The following is a 19,120-nucleotide window of genomic DNA, read 5'->3' on the forward strand; positions in this document are numbered from 1 at the left end:
AGAGAACCCACTGCAGCTGCATAGTTATACATCATACACTTGCAACTTTGCTATATTGTGGCATCATTTAAAAAAACTCTGGCGACTGCATGTTCATTGTAGACCGGTACACAGCTGCCACTATACAGGACGTTTCACTTAACTTTAACCAAACTTTATTAATGATGAAGTGGTACCCCTCATATGAATGAGACCAATGATTTATTCTTCAAAGTCGTCATAAGACTATCTTTTAAGTGTGAGTAGTTAGCTAATTGGTTAAGTTTAATTACTCAAAGTATTAAATACCCATTATAGGGCTTACAGCATATTCAAAAACTTCTGAAGTGTGCTCCGAAACACTGAATAAAGTTACTTCCAAGACAGTCTTTACATGGTTATCTTTTACGGAGTATAAAGAAAGCCTGCCAAGAATGAAGTGATGTAGTTGCACTATTGCGCATCTGGATGACAGTGCTCTCAATTGTGTTTTCATAAGAACAAAAGCTACATGCACATCTTAAAAATGAAGCCAACGAGTGTTTGAATCCACGTTCAGTGCGTGCTTATCTCTTGTCCTTTAGGACCACAGTGGATAACAATCTTTGCAATAAATGTTCTCATATACGCTGGACAACATGGCCAATACCGTCTTTCATTTACAACGTGCATGCACGTTTAATTCTGTTAAAACATGATTGAGAGCACTGCTATCCAGACACACAAGAGCACAGTTACACCATTTTTTTATAATACTTGATGGGCATTCCTCAGAGCCCAGAAAAAAGAACCACATCAAAGCTAACATGGCGGAAACAACTTCCGTGAGTGCCTCTGAATCCACTCGACAACTTTTAAAGATGCGGCTTATGCCCCAAAAAAAATATTTGTTATTTTTGCATAATTATACATAGCTAATTAGCTAACTACTATTTCTAAATGTAGTTCGAGTAACTCAGGTGCACCAGCTTATTTTTGAAGTATGGTTCAAATTACATGAAACTCATGTTATAAAAAAACTTCGACCTCAGAGTGGCTTAGGGGCCCTTTAAGGTAGGCTCTTTGCACCAACAATGCAAAATCAATTCTATCAAAAATAAGAAATTATTCATGAGACAAGTATCAGCAGGCAATGTTAGTTACCCTGGTAACCCTTTCTCATGCCATACAGTCTTCAGTGCAGCATACATGCTCCCATCGGCTAGGTGGCTCGTTCGCTGCAGAGAGTTTATGGGGTATGAGCAATGACAAAAATTTATGAAATAGAAGCTGTTTTGATAATGCCGTAAACATGGCTAGCACATGCACCAGCAGCAAAGTTTACATGAAAAACTAGATGAAGACTCGTTTAAACAAAACGTGGCCTGTTCATGTTCAACACTGGCAACATAGATTTGCCTATTGTCAGTTTCTACATACCACTTCTCACAAAGAAAAATCTCGAGGTTTTTCTCAACAAGCTAACCTACTTTAATCCACAGTGAACATTGATTAATAGAGCTTTATCGGCATTTTCACTGCAACATTCATTTGAAACTTGGTCTCAACTATTATAAATCATGTGCTAATCTAAGTTCATTACATAATTCCCTAAAGTTATGTTTGCTAAAGTTTGTTTTTAAGCTACACACATTATGCCTTACGTTATACTATGCCTTTTCTTCCATTTGAATACCTTGATACTATTTTGTGGCCTTGGCGATGTGCTTGAAGTCTACAGCCTCTGTTAAGTATTGACTTTGTATCTTCCAAGTCTTCTATTTTTTGCTACATACAATCTTGTACACTTGTTTTAGAGGAGGTACCCCCCTTAGCAGTTTTACTTTGCAACTTCCATTCACAACTTTTTCAAGCAGCTTTTCGTTACATAAAATAGATCAATAAACTTGAAACTGAACTTGCACTACATTGACATGAAGCGAAAAAATCTTGCTGACCGAAATCCTACTCAAGTGCCCTTTCATAAGTGATTGTGGCCTAAAGTGGTAAGCTTTACGAGTTTTAAACATTACTTTAGGAAAAGAGCAAAAATGTAATAGTGCTGCAACCAGCTAAGCAGCACCTGTATTTCAACTTCCTACGAGGCTACTTCTGAAGTTATCCTTGATATGTTGTCTAGCTGCCCCATGCTTGAGCAAAAAATCATAGGGACTAGCAACAATTAAAGATATATGCACAGTTAGTGACTAGTAAGCTTTGTCTACCAGGCTCACTTAGGAAACAAATATCATTGCCGAGACCAGTACCTCACTAATGTTACAAACACCTTAACTGTAGAGAGAGAGAGAAAAGAAACCTTTATTAAAATAAAGAGGAACCGCAGGGTCCTTTGACAGGCCCTGGGCATGGGTAGAGTCCTCAGTCCAGGACCCCATGAGCCCCAGCTGCCCAGCACGCTCTTACTACTAGATCGAGCTGGTCCCAGGAGCTGACACTAAACAACGAGGCTTCCCACTGCCGTGTGGATGGGTGCAGGATTATAGGGTTGGCGCTCATGAACTGGCACGCCTGAGTGGCATGGTGGAGCGTGGCCGAGCCATTGCAATCCGGGCATTGTGCAGGTATAGCGCGAGGTACATGGCGTGATATAGTGTGTGGTGCGGAAAGGTGTTTGTATGTAGCTGCCTCCACAAAACTGCTTCAGCGTGCAAGGGAGCCGTACAGTGGGGGTACTTCCTGCACTGTAGTCTGTAGTGTTGAAGTATGGCATGAAATTGTTTTGCAAACTGGTTCTGAATTCTCCTTGTCCCGATTGTCACACTGTGATGCTCGGTGAGTGTGTGCTTGAGCCGAGGCGTAGGCCCTCGAATTCCCGGCGAGAGAATCGTGTCCGGGTGTCCATACTGTTGTGGCCATTTCAGGGAGGGTAGATGTCCTTAAGATGGAGATTGCCGTTCGGGGAAATCCTACCAGCTGCATAGTTATGACATGCTTCATGTGAGTCCATGATTATTGTGATGTGTGTTTTTTGAGGGTCCGTGGCATGGCATGGTCCGTGGCATTTGAGGGTCCGTGGCAGAGCTGGAGAGACAGCTCTGGCTGCCTCTCCAGCTGCTGTGGTGTTGATGTGCTGTATCGTTGCCGCAGCAATCTCACAGAGGGCGCAGTCCATGACAGCTGACGGCGTGGGCATCTCAGTCCTTATACCTGGCCATGTGTGTGTACCGCACATCATGAGAATTGGCGTACTTCTTTTCTAATGCTCCAGCGAGAGTGCATCAACTGTTGCATTCAGGATGCATATTCCTGGGTACCGATGCAATGTAGACACACTCACAAATGTTCAAGGGTATGCATTGTAGATATAAGCACTTCAAAAGTTGAAAAGTGTGCTTCAATTGACAGCACTAGTAGTGTATAAACTATTCGATGATGCTAAAATTTTCTAGCTTTTTCTACCAGCCACAATATCGCAAAGTAGTATCTGATAATCAAAGCAGATAACAGCACTCCATGGAGGCCTGGAGGAAAATCAATCTGGTAGTGTTTCTATCAATGTTCCAAGAAAGTAATAGCGTGAGTACTTTCATGTTACAATGCAGTAGAAGGAAAGTTTAACCAAGCTGATTAAATTGCAATTGACGGGGTTCAACATTGCTTCAAGGCAACACGGGAGATAGGAGACATGCTCTGTTGGAGAACCCCATAATATCTTGACCACCAGCTGTTCTTAACTTTGAACCCAAGGCACAGCACTTGGACATTTCTGTTCTTCACCTCCATTGCTATTTAGACGTCATACACTCTTAAACAAAATTACACCCTCTGGGTCATATCTTGCCACACAACAACAATTGTCATCCGTCTTGGCCGCATTTCTTTCCTTTAACGCTGCGAGCCCGGTACTTCCAAGTCACGAACCGCACGCGTGTTATCAGCATGACAGAGGGTTCTCGGCAGGAAAGTAGCGAGCATGCCGTTTTCAAGGAAATGCAAGCAAGGCAGATGATGATTATTGTTGTGTGGCAAATATACACCCCAAAGGGTGTACATTTGTCTGGTGTACATTTGTCTAAGAGTTTAGTTGGAAATTGAGCCTGAGTTAGTGCTCAGCTACTGAACCACCATGTCAGCCAGTCGAGGCAAGCTAATACAAGAAAATTCAGTCGTGCCTGTGCAAAAGAAGCTCAAGCTTACATGACAGGCCAGCAAAGGGTCTCCTGTTGATTACGATGGCCTGTCAGCAGCTTGCAGCGCTAATACATAGCATGTGGACAATGCTAAATTACAAACACATTGTGCACCATCACTAATATCCAACCATGCCATACGATCAGTATAATGATATGAGATTACACGCATTCGCTTGCCCGCTGTGGGACAGCCAAGACATGTCACTGGCCAAACATGTATGCACATCCAGACTGTCTTTTTAAGTATGTAGTTCTTGCAAAGCGTTTGACATTTTTGCTACCGAAATATTTTGAGCTACCGAGAAAACAAAATTAACTTCACTGTCTTGGATAACATCTCAGATATTGCATTTTAAGTTTTATTACATAGTAATTGACTGTTCATGAAAATAAAGGATGGAGAACCCCATTTCAGATTTACTTAGTTCTTTCTGATAATTGCATCCATGTTTGTCATGTCAGACAAGAACTGCACTCATTGTTATTCTGAAATTCCTCTGAAGGTAATAACCTAATAGACCCTCCAGGCCATTTATCTACAACTGTACAATCCCAAGCAAAAACTTTGCAGAACAAAGGTGTAACAAGAAAAGCTTTACCACGTTATTTATATGCATAGTCCCTCAAAATCAGTGGTGCAATGCGCTTGTGAGTGTTTGGGCAATGTGGTGCATGTTTCAATTCAATGTTGCACAGCCATGCACAAGCAAAATTAAAATTTTTTGCTCTCCTACTGTAGTCTCAAAATTTTTTCTTGGACTAGTAATGCCAAAATAATGTCTCACATCAACAGGCACTAACAAGAACTATGTTAGAGGTACATTGCATACAGATTATCACTACACTGTTTAATTAGACTTTTGCTGCAAAACTGTTTTATGCACAGAATAGGGAGCATTAGAAATATTGCATTTAAGCCTTTTTGTGTATCCTCTTCCATTTTTTTGTAAGTCAAGCAGTTTGCATTCCCTAAATTTGGGTCCCCCATTTCTGAAGCTAACCTAATTTTTGTCAGAAAAATGTGCCAGTCTATGGACATCTGGATGGCTGCTGGTAATGGCAATATGTTGCATAATGTAAGTTCTCATGTGTTGCTGTTTATTAGAATAATGAGTTCTATGACACAAAATTCTGAAACTGCTGTGTGTTTTCCAAGTATACTGCATACAAGAAAGAAAGAAAAGACTTTATTCCAGGCCAGACTAAGACCTGTGGATATTCCTCCACTAGGAGGACCATGGCCAGCTGGTTGGTGAAGGCCGCCGACGCCAAGCACACCCACCAGTGGGGAGGTGGGGGTTAGGGTAGGGAGGGGGTTGTAGGGCTGTGGGGCAAGAGAGAAGGATGTGTTCTACGTTTGCATAGGTAGAGGGGCAGTTGGGACACGAAGGGTGGGAGCAGTAACAATAAAGGTATAGGTGTGCTGGCATGATCAAAGTGTTGAGTTGGATGGCCCTGAGGGTGTGTATTTCGGCAGTGGAGAGGAAAGGGTGTGGTTGGCGGAAGAGTCTGTAATGAATGGCAGAGGTGTTTGTAGTGCTGCTTTAGAGTTTTTGTATAAAAGTGTGCCTCATCCGCTATGGGCAGGCAAGGCCAGGTGATCAAAATTATTTTGCTCATCTACAACTGAATATTCTTTTAGAGTTCACACATGAATTTCATATCTGTTGATGAAATAAAACTACCTTGTAAAATTTACATAATTGTTTTAGGACATAGTTGGATTGCAAAACTTGTAGAGCATGCTGAGAAACACCTAATGAAGTTGTGTATCTGATGAATTTTTTAAGTGGTTCTTCTTGTGCGCTCAAGAAAGCTTAATAAAGAGTAATAGCGTGTGTGCGCATTTGGTTTGTCATGCCCTTAAAGAGACTGAAGGCTGCATGTCCACTGCAAATAGACGCATTTGGCCACAACTATTGAAGGCAGCACATCAACACATTCATTGTGAAAATGAAAATGTGCCATGGTCCAAAATGATAAGCAATAGGCCAGGGCTAAAAGCAGATTGAAATGCACTTATTGGCTTCTTTAACAATAGGCATGTAGGCTTCATTCTTTAAAGGGATACTAAAGGCAAATATTAAGTCAAGCTAAAGTGATAGATTAATGCTCGAGAATCTCTAAGGCGTCAACATAATCGGAAACAGTGCCTTAACAATCAAGAAATTGAGGTAAATGCAGGATATGGTTAGAGACTCCCCCTGGACATTCAAGCACTTGCCCAATTATGAAAGCACTCCTCAATTAAATTCTGTCTCTAGTACTCAGCCAGCCATTCATTGCAAAAAACATCTTTGTATTGTATTATAAGACAAAATAATATGCTACTTGTCCAGTTCTATTTCATTTTATGGAAAAAGATACTCATTGAAATTACCATTGACAACAATGCGGGCGGTCGAAAGGTTTCATTTTCGCTTGGCTCCGCGTCGCCGCCCCTTTCGAGTTTCACTATTTTCATTATCACATAGTGCTGCGCTGGTTTTGTTGGCTCAAGAAACGCATAAACTGCAAGTAGCAGAGAATTCAACTTCCATGTGATGCTACAGAATGCCCAAACGGTATACAGCACTTGACCAAAAAGCAGCTGCAGCGGCGAATCGACCACTCTGTCTTGGCTCGGTAGCACCGTCTGTCAGACAGGGTTTTACCCACCGGCGGCAGCAAAGGAAGGTGATAGCATGTGAAATGTCACCACTCCCCCGGTTGGGTAGCGGGAGATGTGAATTTTGAGAAAGGCATTCGACCCTTCAGATGCAATTTTCTCGTAAACTAAGTCTTTCCTTGGCTCGAAACAAATGTTGCGAGGTTTCTGGAATGGTATTCAAACAGTCCAGGTTGACACAGTATTTGCCTTTAGTGTCCTTTTAAAAGCACAGTTGAGCCCACTGCAAGCCACACATGCAAGCTTACATGAAGTCTTCTTTTTTTGTCATTTTCATGTTATTACCTTAAAGACCCCTTGCGGGGTATTACATAAGGGGTGGGTGGTGCAAAATACAGGAGGTTGCCCACTATGTTATTTTACAGAGGGAACACTTGTTACTTCTTACATGAAGGCAGATGAGATGGCGATGGCAGCGAGCTTTCTCAAAAGCTCAGAGAATTGAACCACGTAAAAAGTAACATCTTGGAAACAGCTTTATAGTGCGTTTCTGAGCGCACTCTACAACCTTTCTGGTCAAACTTATGCCCTAAATATTCAAAATGCTGCCAAATGAAGTTTAAATAGCTCAATATTCACACTTTGAAAAATTGTTTGTGTAACACAAGAAAACCACAAACAATATACTGTTATTTTCAATTGCTTTAAGGCATACCATTTTTTAAACCTTGCCTCAAGTTTCGTAATCACCCAGTACATCTATTAATGCCACAGATGGAATAAATGCATTAAAATAAATTTTCAACAGAGACAACTGACTGTTGCCTGAACGAGATATTTCCAGGTATACTTCAATATGCACTAGTCAGCGAGGAAGAATTGTACTTGAGTGAGTGACCGTGAGGAGGAGATAGATGGCGATTGCATGTGACTGCTTCTTGCACACTATGGTTCAGCATGTCAGGAAAGCACAGTGGGGCAAGTCTAACAGAATATACACAAGCTTCAGGGACTGAGAAAAGGTCTCACTGAAATAAAAGGTAGCCACATTAAGAGACAATACTCTACAAAAAAAGGCAGCAAAAGTGATGTGATAATAAATACAGATGACCTACCTCAGCCAATATGATTCTTGTCTTAGCAACATCAAGAGGAGTGGTCAGTCCTCCTGCAATACCACCTGTAATAGTGATAAGTTTTCCTATACTACCTGACAATGATGTTGCCTCCTGTCATAAAAGTTTTCGAATGATGAGGTTTGATGTCTCAAGGAAACACATGAGGCTATGAAAGGCATTGTAACGAATGTTCCCAGATTAATTTTTACCCTCTAGGGTTCTTTATTCTTCCTGCAAAGCTCAGTGCAGCAGATAATTTGCCTTTTCGATTAATTCGATCCTGACCGAAGGTACTGGGTGGCACCCATGCATTTTTGTGGGCCCAAACTTTCGTTATTTCAATCCTAAAATTGGCCTTCGCTGGATATATTGAACTTGACTACCCATTTTACTAGCTGCATCTGTCTTGGAAGCGCTTAGGGGGCAGTGAATGCATTGAAAACGTCACTGACCATAGAAAATGCCTTTTTCTATAGTGAATGACGTTTTCAATGCATTCACTGTCCCCTCAGTATTTTCTGCCTGTCCTAGCAAGATTTTCAAGTAATAGTGGTAGCTGTAACTCGCACTTGTCTTTCTTTTTTCCCAAGCAAACTGAAAAAAAAAAAAAAAAAAACGCGCTCGCGGCGCTTGTATGCCTTGCCGCACAACACGACTGTATTGCGGCGAAGCTGACTATAGAAAACCGACCACAACTGTGCAATACGTACTAAACCGTTGCACAATTCTTTTTGCTAAAAAATCAGGCGCGCCTTAGATGTTTACTTTGTCTAGGAGCTTTAATGCTATCTATACATTATTTTTCCACTTTGGATACAAAGAAAGTGGGTGCGCCTTTGATTTGGGAGCATGCTAGTATCGAGCAAAAACTGCCTTGTGAATGAGCAGTGTGTGTGTGTGTTTTCTGCATCTTGATTCATTCGACCCGCAAGGTAATTCAATTGACTTATTCGATCCCGCCAGTGTCGAATTAATGGAAGTCGACTGTATAATAGTGTTTTTGCATTCCACCACCACTGGAATGCAGCAGATGTGGCTGGGAATTGAACCCTGGCCCTCATGCTCAGCAAGAGAGTGCCACAGCCACTGTGGCATGTAACAAGTGGTGAAATTAGTTCACTTCTCTTGAACACCTGGCTTTTCAAGCACATGATGGCAAATTTCATTTCAAAGCAAACAGCTTTCTTTGGCTACTGTGAATGCTGGGTGCTGGCTGGGTATTTGCCCCAGTGAAAAGGCAGCAGACGAGTTATCCGAGTCACGAACCACGTTCGGTGCCTAAGGCAAACTAGCTCCTTCAGACAGACATGCTGTTGCTTGAAACCTTTGTGGCATTTGAATGTTTAGGTGCTATGCTCGGTAGTGGTGCTCTGTCGCGTCTCTTCACTGCATGGGCTCGTGACTGCGGGGCGCATTCACCGCCATACATTGCTGTGCATCTCTTGTCGAGATCCAGCATCTAGGTTTCATCTTATCATCATCATAGTTTCACTAAGACTGACTGACACTATGCACAATTTTAAAGTGAATGGTCAGAAACGTGCCCAAATTTTGTGTAGTAAACCAGAGAAGAGGGGCAGCCACTGTCATGCCATCATCGTCACACTGTCACAATTATATTGTTCCGAGGCCAGTCATCACATGGTCAAGATTTTGTTGTCATACTGCCTTCGTCGTCATGCCTAAACCATTTTCATCGTATTTACACTGTCATGCCATCTACTAAAAGATGTTAATGATAATTTGTGCCATTATAATCAAACACCATTATTGATGTCAGCAGCGTACTCGGGAAGTACTGCTAACATTTCCACTTCATTTCTGTGGTCTGCATAAGGCATTTGCTTGCTTTGACAATTATGTTCAATGGTTTCTGCATAATTTCTTACAGATCAATCAAGAAAGTGTTAAGCCCAAACATTATCTTATGATGCAGACTAAAAACACTATCATAATGTGAAATAAAAGTATGAAAGCTGCAGAACGTCCAAACTAAATTTCCAGCAGAATGTCCAAACTTTCCATGTTTACTTTTTCAAGGTGGGTCAGTGAAATTCAGGAAGTCAGTATAGTTTCACAGAAACTGACATAACACACCTGATATAGCCCCACAAACAGCAGCCTGCCAGGTCACTGAGGAATCCGGGTTTGCGAACATGTTCTAAAAAAAGAAAAAAGAAGGCGCGAGTCCCAGAACACCTGTGAAAAGATGAGCTAACACAATGCAACAAAGTAGGGGCACTTACTGAAAAGTGAAATCACGCACAAGTGCACACTGGCCAACAGATATACAAGCTATTAAGCAAATCTCATTCAATGACACCCAACATCTTTGTTATTATATGGCAGGGTCATTCCATCTCAAGTGCACTAGGTGCTTTTCTGACCATCTCCGATTCTGCTGAAAAAATCATACCATTTTACCTCAGTGTGGGAAGTAATTCCAGCAATTTCTTTCTGAAAAAATTCACCGATGATTACGATACTGCCTAATGCAAAATTTGAGCGAAGCTCTACACGTGCTTTCAGTTTACAATATATTGGCTGGCAAAGACAATCTGTCTCGTGCGGCTTGTTGCAAACAGAGCAAACTGTGGCACGAATGCCTCGCTAATCTGGAGATCGCAAGAGCCAGAGCATGGGTGACGCATGGGTGCGTTTCACACTAGCCGCTGCCATCTCATAGCCATCATCGCTACACCTCGCTTTTCTTCTCACCCCTTTGCCATACCCTCCTCCTACACTTTCCGCCTCAAGAGTTCCACTGCACTTCCCCCTCATGTCTTTCATTCCCTGCTGCGCTGCACATTCACTTTTTCATCTTCCGCTGCGTTCGTTCGCTCGGTTACGCTGCCAACACTCGCCGCTGAGATGGCTGCCTAAGAGCTGTGCTCTAAAAAGTTTTCTAATGCCATGAGGGTGCTTTAAAGGTTGCACAGACAAGGGAAACCATATCGGCCAGAAAGATTTCTACAAGATTACTGGTTTGACCTATTACCGAGATTTTTTTTATATATTTGGCAGCGGCACTTTTTCACGACTATTGTACTTCATTGCTTTTTGTTTTAATTTACATTATCTTCTGTCAAGAGAAAAAGTTGACAACTTCCACATTTTTAAATATCTTTTAGAGAAAGAACTATTTGTTCAATGAGGAATATATTCACAATATGAGCTTGGTATGTGTGTATACAAGATCACAAACATACTACAGATGAGATGAGAAGAGTGCCTTAAATATCAAAAGCTTTTGAGGAATTGGCAATACACGCTGACATTTTCTGAGTACACCCAAGACCTTGCAAAAGTTTGTTTTGTAAAAATTCCTTATGATGATCCCATTTCATATATTCATAAAAAATAACACCTAAAGATTTGGCTTAGAAGGAAATTCAATTTTATTATTTAACATGAGGTTATAAGAATGGGTGCGCTCATAAAGCAGGGATGTAGAGAGAAAAAGCTTTAGTTTTGGAACAGTTAATTTGTAAAGAATTTCTAAGTGTCCAGATGCATATTTTTTCTAATGCTATGCTATCTAAACTCATGACGTGATGTATATTTGTTCCGGAAAAGAAAAGACTTGTATCACCAGCATAGATTATGTATTGGGCTGAAGGGTCACCATTTACAATGTCATTAATAAATATAGTAAACAAAACCGGTCCCAATATGCTGCCTTGGGGAACTCTGAATTTATCAGGTTGTATAGAACATAGAGCTCCACTTATCGATACACATTGACATCTGTTTGCCAAGTAGTTTTGAAAGAGATTGAGGGCAACACCACAAACTCCATGACACTGCAGCTTTCCGATTAGTGTTTCATGGATAATCTTATCAAAGGCATTGGACATATGATATCTAAAAATATGCTCAGTGTGAATTTTTTTGCTTTGATATTTTTAAGGATCAATTCTTTTTGAAACAGTAGAGCACTTTCTTTTGAAAAACCTGATCTAAATCTATATTGCAATTATCTTATGACAGAATGTCAAAAAATTCTGGCAGTACAAAATGAATAATTTTTTCAAGTCCTTTGGAAAATAGGGGAACGATTGAAATGGACCAATAATTAGAGAGAATATTTTTATCACCGCTTTTGTATATTATTGTCACCTTAGCATTCTTCATATAATGTTGGAAAGTGCCAGTTTTTAAGGCAAAGATTGTAAACATGTGTCACACAGGGGCTAAGAAGATAGATAAAATATTTAATTGGCTCCATTTTTAGGCCATTTATATCCTTGCTCTTACTCATCTTAAAGCTTTTAAATCCTCTTAATACTTCATTTTCATCAGTTGTGCAAATAAATATTGATTCCTTGAGTGGCACGGGTAAGTAATCAAAGGTGCTATCTTGATGTGAGCTCTCAGTTACAGATGTAAAGTATTCATTGAATTGTCAACAAGTTCTTCTAAGCTATTTATTACTCTACCTGGAGATATGATGAGTGTAACTTATCCCATATTTGTTTGATATCTGTGACCCCCTTGAACATGGTATAACAGAGTGGGCAATGCGGACCATCAACAAGCATGTGGATTTATAAGCCATTCTTCTGCTTCATGCAGGTGTACAATATTGATCTGGCCGCATCAATTCTGCAACTACACACAGCCAGCGCGGGACTGCACAAGCTGTAGCTGTCAGGTGTGCCCCTGGATCACAACTGCTTCACCGGTGCCCCTGGTGCTGCATTACAGCCTTCGTGACGCCACCCCTTCTCTGTCTCAAGATACTCTATCAGAAGAGCCACCTGGTCGTCACGTGACGTCAGCTCAGTGCCTTAAAAAGCATCGACCCCAGCTGCGCAATTTCAGTGAGCACGGCAAACCATCAACAAGCATGTGGATTCATAAGCCATTCTTCTGCTTCATGCAGGTTAGTGATTACTATAGCACAATTAAAAGCGATTATCGTGGTCTTGTGGTCTTGCCGTGTCCCCAACAGTGCATCTCTATTGGCAAAAATGTGTGTTGTGTGTGCTTGCTCATACTGTGAGGAGATATTGATTTAAATCTCTGCCCCTCTGGCAACAGTAACTCTTCCATTGAATCCAATCTCAAGGAACTATTGGCAGGTCAAAATGAACTGGTAACAGATGTAACAGCACTTAGGAAACAACAGACTAGCATGGAAAAACTCGTGGCTGATCTTGGAACCAGGTTTGCCGAGTTGGAAAAAGAAAGCTTTGCGTGTCGACGACCTTGAACGTACAGCAACATCTTTGGAAGCAAAATTAACTGACCTAGAAGATAGGAGTAGACGCTCAAACATGGCGGTCTTCGGTATTCCTGAAGGTCTGGATGAGACAGAATCAGCCCTAAAAAATAAAGTTCTCGACGAAATTTTTGCTGCAAAGCTTGACATTCAATGTAAATCCGTTGGTAGAATTCATCGCCTTGGAAGGCCGGGCAAACAAAGACTGGTCATAATTAATTTCCAGGATTTTAATGAAAAACAGCTTGTGTTGAAAAACGTTTACAATTAAAAGGCACCAGAATATTGGTCCAGAATGACTATTCACAAAGTACTCTGAGTAAGCGAAGACTTTTATGGAAGAGTGCAAAAGCCGAGAAGGAGCAGGGAAAGAAAGTCAGCTTAATTAATGACAGACTGCAAGTGGATAATAAGTTCGTTTGGGATGAACAAAAAAACTCGAGAACGCAAATTCGTGGTATCAAGGTACTCCAAAGAATGACTGACGCACTACGGTTGCAGTCAAAGAATTACGGCTTCTAAACATTAATGCTCGCAGCATTGTTAACAAAACTGAGAAACTTGAATCGGTTATCTTGAGTTACAATCCCCATGTAGTTGTGTTAACCGAAACGTGCCTGCATGACGCTATTGATGACACAGTTCTTTTTCCTCTGTCTGCTCAGGCCTATCATCGCGATAGGTCATCGAGGGGCGGTGGAGTAGCAATTTTGGTAAAGAAAAATATAACTGCTGTTCTTTTACGTAAAACCAGTAACCTGGAAGCTGTTACATTAAAACTTTCTTGCTGGGGTAAAATATTTTTATAGTTTGCCATTTATTGAGCCTCTGACTCTCCTGCACAATTTCTTGTTGATGTTTGTAAACATATTGCATCGTTTACAAGTGATAATGTGCTGCTTATAGGCGATTTTATTCTCCCACACATTGATTTGGAGAATGTACCTTCCTTCACCAAGTCTAACTTGCACGTGAACTACCTACGCAATATTATGCTTTGTCATAACTTGCAACAGGTTGTCAAACATCCGACACGCGTTCATGGCACGTCGGCACTGGTCCTTGATCTTGTTTTTGTAAGTCGATCTATTAAAAATTTTTCTGTCTCCGTTGAACCTGGCATTCCTGACCATGAACTCGTGTATTTCACATGCTCGTTGAACTGGTGTCAAGTCAGTAAAAACAAGACAATTACTATTAAAGACTTCTCTCGAGCCAATTGATGATAGGGTTCTAGATTACCTTGAAATATGCCTTGACAATTTCCGAGGACATGATATTACTGTACTTTGGGACACATTTAAAAAAAATTTTTAATCACTGCCTCTACAATTTTATTCCGAGCAGAACTAAACTAACATCTAAAGTTACTCCCTGGATAACAAGAGAAATCTTACACCTTAAAAGAAGAGTTAAGTGCTTAAGACGGCAATGTGGTTCACACGACGCCAATCCAAGAAATCACAATAACTTAAACCAAAAGTTGGGGCATGCTAAGCGTCAGTACTTCTAGCATACACTGCCAAATTTTATTCGCATTGCACTGAAAAAATTTTGAGCCTTTATAAGAAAATAGAACAAGGCATGAGGGGATTATCATAAGTTAAAGCACAATATTGTGCAATATTGCACAATATTTTAATCAATACTTCCACAGTGTTTTTTCCAACTCATACTACTACACTTCATAACTGTACGCCATGCAACTCTGCGCCTGATACTGTGTCATTACCAGGTGTCGTTTCAATGCTACTCAACCTTAAAACTAAATCCTCCCCAGGTGCAGATGACATACCCAATGTTTTTTTGAGGAGGTATGCCGAAGCATTAGCACCTTATATAGCTAATATATTTCAAGCGTCCTTGTCTTCAGCTACCCTGCCTAGAGATTGGCTCTTGGCACGTGTTCGACCTGTACTGAAAAAAGGTGACGCCACACTAGTGACAAGTTATCGTCCTATATCACTAACTTCATCGTGTTGCAAACTACTTGAACATCTCATAGCTAAGGAAATTAATAAGTTTGTAGGGGATAACAACATACTTTCTTCTTGCCAACACGGTTTTCGCAAGGGTTTTTCTACTGTAACACAATTAACAACAGTCATCCACAATGTTGCTAGTGTTCTTGATAGGATCGGTCAAATTGATGTAATATTTTTAGATTTTAGAAAGGCATTCAATCTCAAACTTATTTATAAACTAGAATCAATTAACCTTCCAACCTACTTAGTGAATTGGGTGGCTGCTTATCTGACTAACCGCATGCAGTTCTCATCCAACGAACTTCCAGTATAATCTGGAGTGCTCCAGGGCAGCATACTGGACCCTTTACTATTCTTGATATACATTAATGACATTACAAATGAAATTAAATCCCCAATTCAAATTAGATTATTTGCGGACGATTGTGTACTGTATAATGAAAGTAACTGCCGTGAAGATCAGTTAGTACTAAATTCTAATCTCCAAAGCATTCTTTCGTGGTGTCATCAATGGAGCATGAAATTAAATACCAGTAAAACAGTGTACATGTCAATAACCAAAAAGAAAATTAATAAACTTTTGTTTGTCTACAAACTAGGTTCTGAACTGCTTGTGGAAATCAGCAAGTACAAGTACTTAGGAATCACAATAGCCAACAACTTCAGCTGGAGTACTCACATCTCTAACATATGTACCTAACTCTTTGTTCAGGAAACTTTGCTTTCTCAGACATAAGCTAAAACATACACCTCCTAGAACTAGCTTAACGGCGTATACATATCTAATTCGACCTAAACTCGGATACGGCAGCATTGTCTGGAATCCCTATACAAAAACTAATGTTGATGCTCTTGAATTGATACAGCGTAAAGCTGTCAGGTTCATTTATTCTAAATATCGTACAAGTGACTCTCCCTCTAGTCTAATGACGCAGCATAACATTCAGACTCTACAATTACGAAGAAAAATACAAAGACTAAAATTTCTGTTTTCACTAAAGAATAACCTCTTGTCTATAAACCCAGATCCTTACTTAGAACCACTAACAGCCCGTCGAACATGGCATCATCATGCTGACTTTTTAACGCCTTATAACAACCGAACTAACCTTTTCAAATATTCTTTCTTTCTACGCACCATAACAGATTGGAACAACCTACCTTTTTCACAGTTATCTAATGCTGATCTTTTAGAACATATAGGTCTTCAATTTCACTGGCATTAATGTACTGCGAATTTACACCTACACTTATCTCTTTTCTTGTGTTTGGTTATCCTGTGTCTCGTTGGCTGCAGTAACGGCCTCGTAAATTGTTGGGTTTTCTTTTTCTTTTTTTTTTGGTCTGTGTATCTGTGTGTGTGACATGCTTTTGACAATTTGGTTGTGTTTCAAGTGCGTAAACAACTTTATATATCATTGAGTTGCTACGCTTCATTGCCCTGCACTTGATGTTGCTATTTGCTAATATTTATACGGTTTGTGCCTCTTTCTTTTCATTTTTCTGCTTTTACTATTATTACTCCTCTTTGTTGCTAGGTATATGATCTTGTTATATGCTAATATTTGTATGCATTGCTTGGATATATTTTTATGTAGTTTTGCCCCTCCTGCTTGGGCCCTCTTTTGGGCTTGCAGTATTCTGTAAATAAAAATAAATAAAAATAAATAAAAAAATGATTTTGTTCTGCTTGCCGTTGTAACTTAATGACCAAATTTCTACATTTTTTAAACATCCTCAAGGCATCTGGATTTCGGTTAACTAGGAATGCATGAAATAGCCTATCCTTTTCCTTCAGCATCTCTAGGATTTCTGTAGTCATCCAAGGTATGAGGCACATTTTGGTTTTTTAAAAACTTGAAGTGGGAAATGTTTATTATAAACTGAACTAATTGTTTGGATAAAATAGTCATTAGCTAAATCAATACAGGAGAAAGAAAATAAGTCATCCAACTGCGTTTGCTCAATTTCATCATGAAAGTGCAAAAGAGTTTGAATTTACAACTCAATAATATATACCAGAAGCAGCCTGCCTAGGTGTGTAGTGGGATTGGAGTACAATAAAATATATAGGTAGGTGATGACTGATAGTGGTACAAACAGTGCTCGAAAGTGAAATTGTGAAACTGTGAAATTAATCCTCATGGAACAATTAGTTCTCTCTGTATAATATATAAAATATCCGGCAATTGTTGACTTTTTCTCATGACTAAAGATAATGTAAATTAGAACATAATGTAATAAACTGCAATAGTCATGAAAGAGTGCCATCTGTACAATATAGAAAAGAAAATTTTGCAGTAATAGGTCAAAGGAAAAATTTTGTAGAAGTCTTTCTGCCCAACATAGTTTTCCTTCTGTGTGTAACTAGCAAAGTGCCCACACGGCATCAGCAATTTTATTTTCAGTAGGAAATAACTTCAATAGTATGATTCAAAATAGGATGATTTTTTTCAGTAGAATCGGAGATGGCCAAAAAAACACCTAGTGCACTTGAAATGGAATGACCCAGTAGTTAGTTCACAAGGTCGAGACAAGAGGAACCAATGTCCCATTTTATAAATTAAAATATCTTAGTACCTTAATTTGCATTATAATCTTACATTCCTTTAGAGAACAAAGATTTTGTCCAGTGGCCTTTCCAAGATATAATAAGCTTTTCAGATGCCCCACAGCTATACTAGGAGCACCATGAACACCATTAGACACAACAGCTTGCACAATATTATGTGCAGCAAGTATCTTGCACTGTTTCCTGTGGTATCAGTTAAAGCAAACTTTTCTAGATGCATACGTGCAATCGCCTTTCAAAAAGAAGAAAACTTTAGTCAGTGATGACTCTAGTCCAAGTCATCTTTGTTTCTGTGGGTGGCACCAACCCAGTGGTGGAAAAGCAGAGACATGACTCTTTCTTCAAGTAGTGCTCTTAAACGAGCTAGTTGGTTGCAAGATTCTTGATTCTTTTTACTTATGTGAAAGAAACAGGGCACAAAGAGGGGACGCAAATACCACAGACGCTGAGCTACAACTCAAACTTACCTTCACAAAAGGATACTCAAGCAAGAACCATAAAACATGCGCCAATTTCACCGTGCATGCATGCTACTCATCCTCTACTATATTAAATTTTCTTCCGTGTGATACCAACAGGCGATACAAATGCAGCTATCGCCCTTTTTTCCAATGCACAATGCCTCAAACACCAGTCTACAGGGCTCCCAACTTCAAGTTTCATGAAAGACGACAGTGCGACTCCTTCCCATGGCGGAGAGCAGTGTCACCATGTATTAGGTTGACAGTACTGCAAGCCACTCGTAATGCCCGTGAGCTATCAAAATTGCTCTTCGCATCGTCGTTGTTTCATGATGGTTTGGCGGTCGAGTATCCAAGGTGCCCGATACTGTTGCATGGTGAAATGCCACAACAATGACAAAAACACTCTGATCTTGCAGCCGCCTGTCAAATTCTACAATGTCCCAGGTAAATGGTATGAAAAGGAATGCAGTCAGACATGAATAACCACTGTCCACAGAATAAAGTAAGTCAGAATGGGAAAGCTTGCCATTTTACTTAAAGGGGCCCTGAACCAGCCCTTGGGCTTGGTGAAATAACATAGTCCATAGGTAGCATACGCTGCTGTGAACATGTCAGCCAAGTTTTGCTGTTGTACACAGTGCGTGGAGCTCACAAGCAGATCGCAAAGTAACCTTCCTCTCAAATGATCTCTTTCCAAAAGAAGGCCTTGTCCTCAATCTCTTCTGGATGCTTTATTTCATCATTCCCTCAGATGGCTGCTATTGGCCGATAGCTGACATCAAGCTGCGGTTGGCTACATGGCATAGATACCACGGCCACTGTGAGCTGCTGCCACGAGTCCATTGGCTAAGCGCACTGCGGGTTGCTCAGGACAACTGTGTTTGACTTATGTTTAGCACGTCGTAGGGACCAAAGGCGGAAGTCGTGGCGTCTACATTAACATCCAAAATGAAATTTGAGCTGCACACCATGGTGACGTTTAGAAGGCAGAGCATTATGGGCACACCCCACTATGCTGTAGCCTTCGCAGTGTAAGG

At 40.4% G+C, this 19,120-nt stretch overlaps 1 protein-coding gene across 4 annotated transcripts in view; it reads right to left on the reverse strand.

Annotated features, from left to right (window-relative positions):
- The window catches only part of LOC126521673 (mitochondrial S-adenosylmethionine carrier protein-like), a 56,203-nt gene that overhangs the window by 4,937 nt on the left and 32,146 nt on the right, over nucleotides 1–19,120 (reverse strand). For 3 of the 4 annotated variants that reach the window (XM_055065815.2, XM_050170400.2, XM_050170399.2), the window contains 3 exons: nucleotides 9,936–9,999; nucleotides 7,836–7,900; nucleotides 1,123–1,196 (listed from right to left, as the gene is read on the reverse strand). In XM_055065815.2, the coding sequence (XP_054921790.1) occupies nucleotides 1,123–1,196; nucleotides 7,836–7,900; nucleotides 9,936–9,999 (203 nt within the window). Of the gene's footprint in view, nucleotides 1–1,122; nucleotides 1,197–5,181; nucleotides 5,437–7,835; nucleotides 7,901–9,935; nucleotides 10,000–19,120 lie in introns of those variants that run through there. The other variant, XM_055065814.2, reaches the window with a different exon arrangement.

This window comes from Dermacentor andersoni, chromosome 6 (genome assembly GCF_023375885.2).
Source record: "Dermacentor andersoni chromosome 6, qqDerAnde1_hic_scaffold, whole genome shotgun sequence".
Classification (NCBI taxonomy): Eukaryota; Metazoa; Arthropoda; class Arachnida; order Ixodida; family Ixodidae; genus Dermacentor; species Dermacentor andersoni.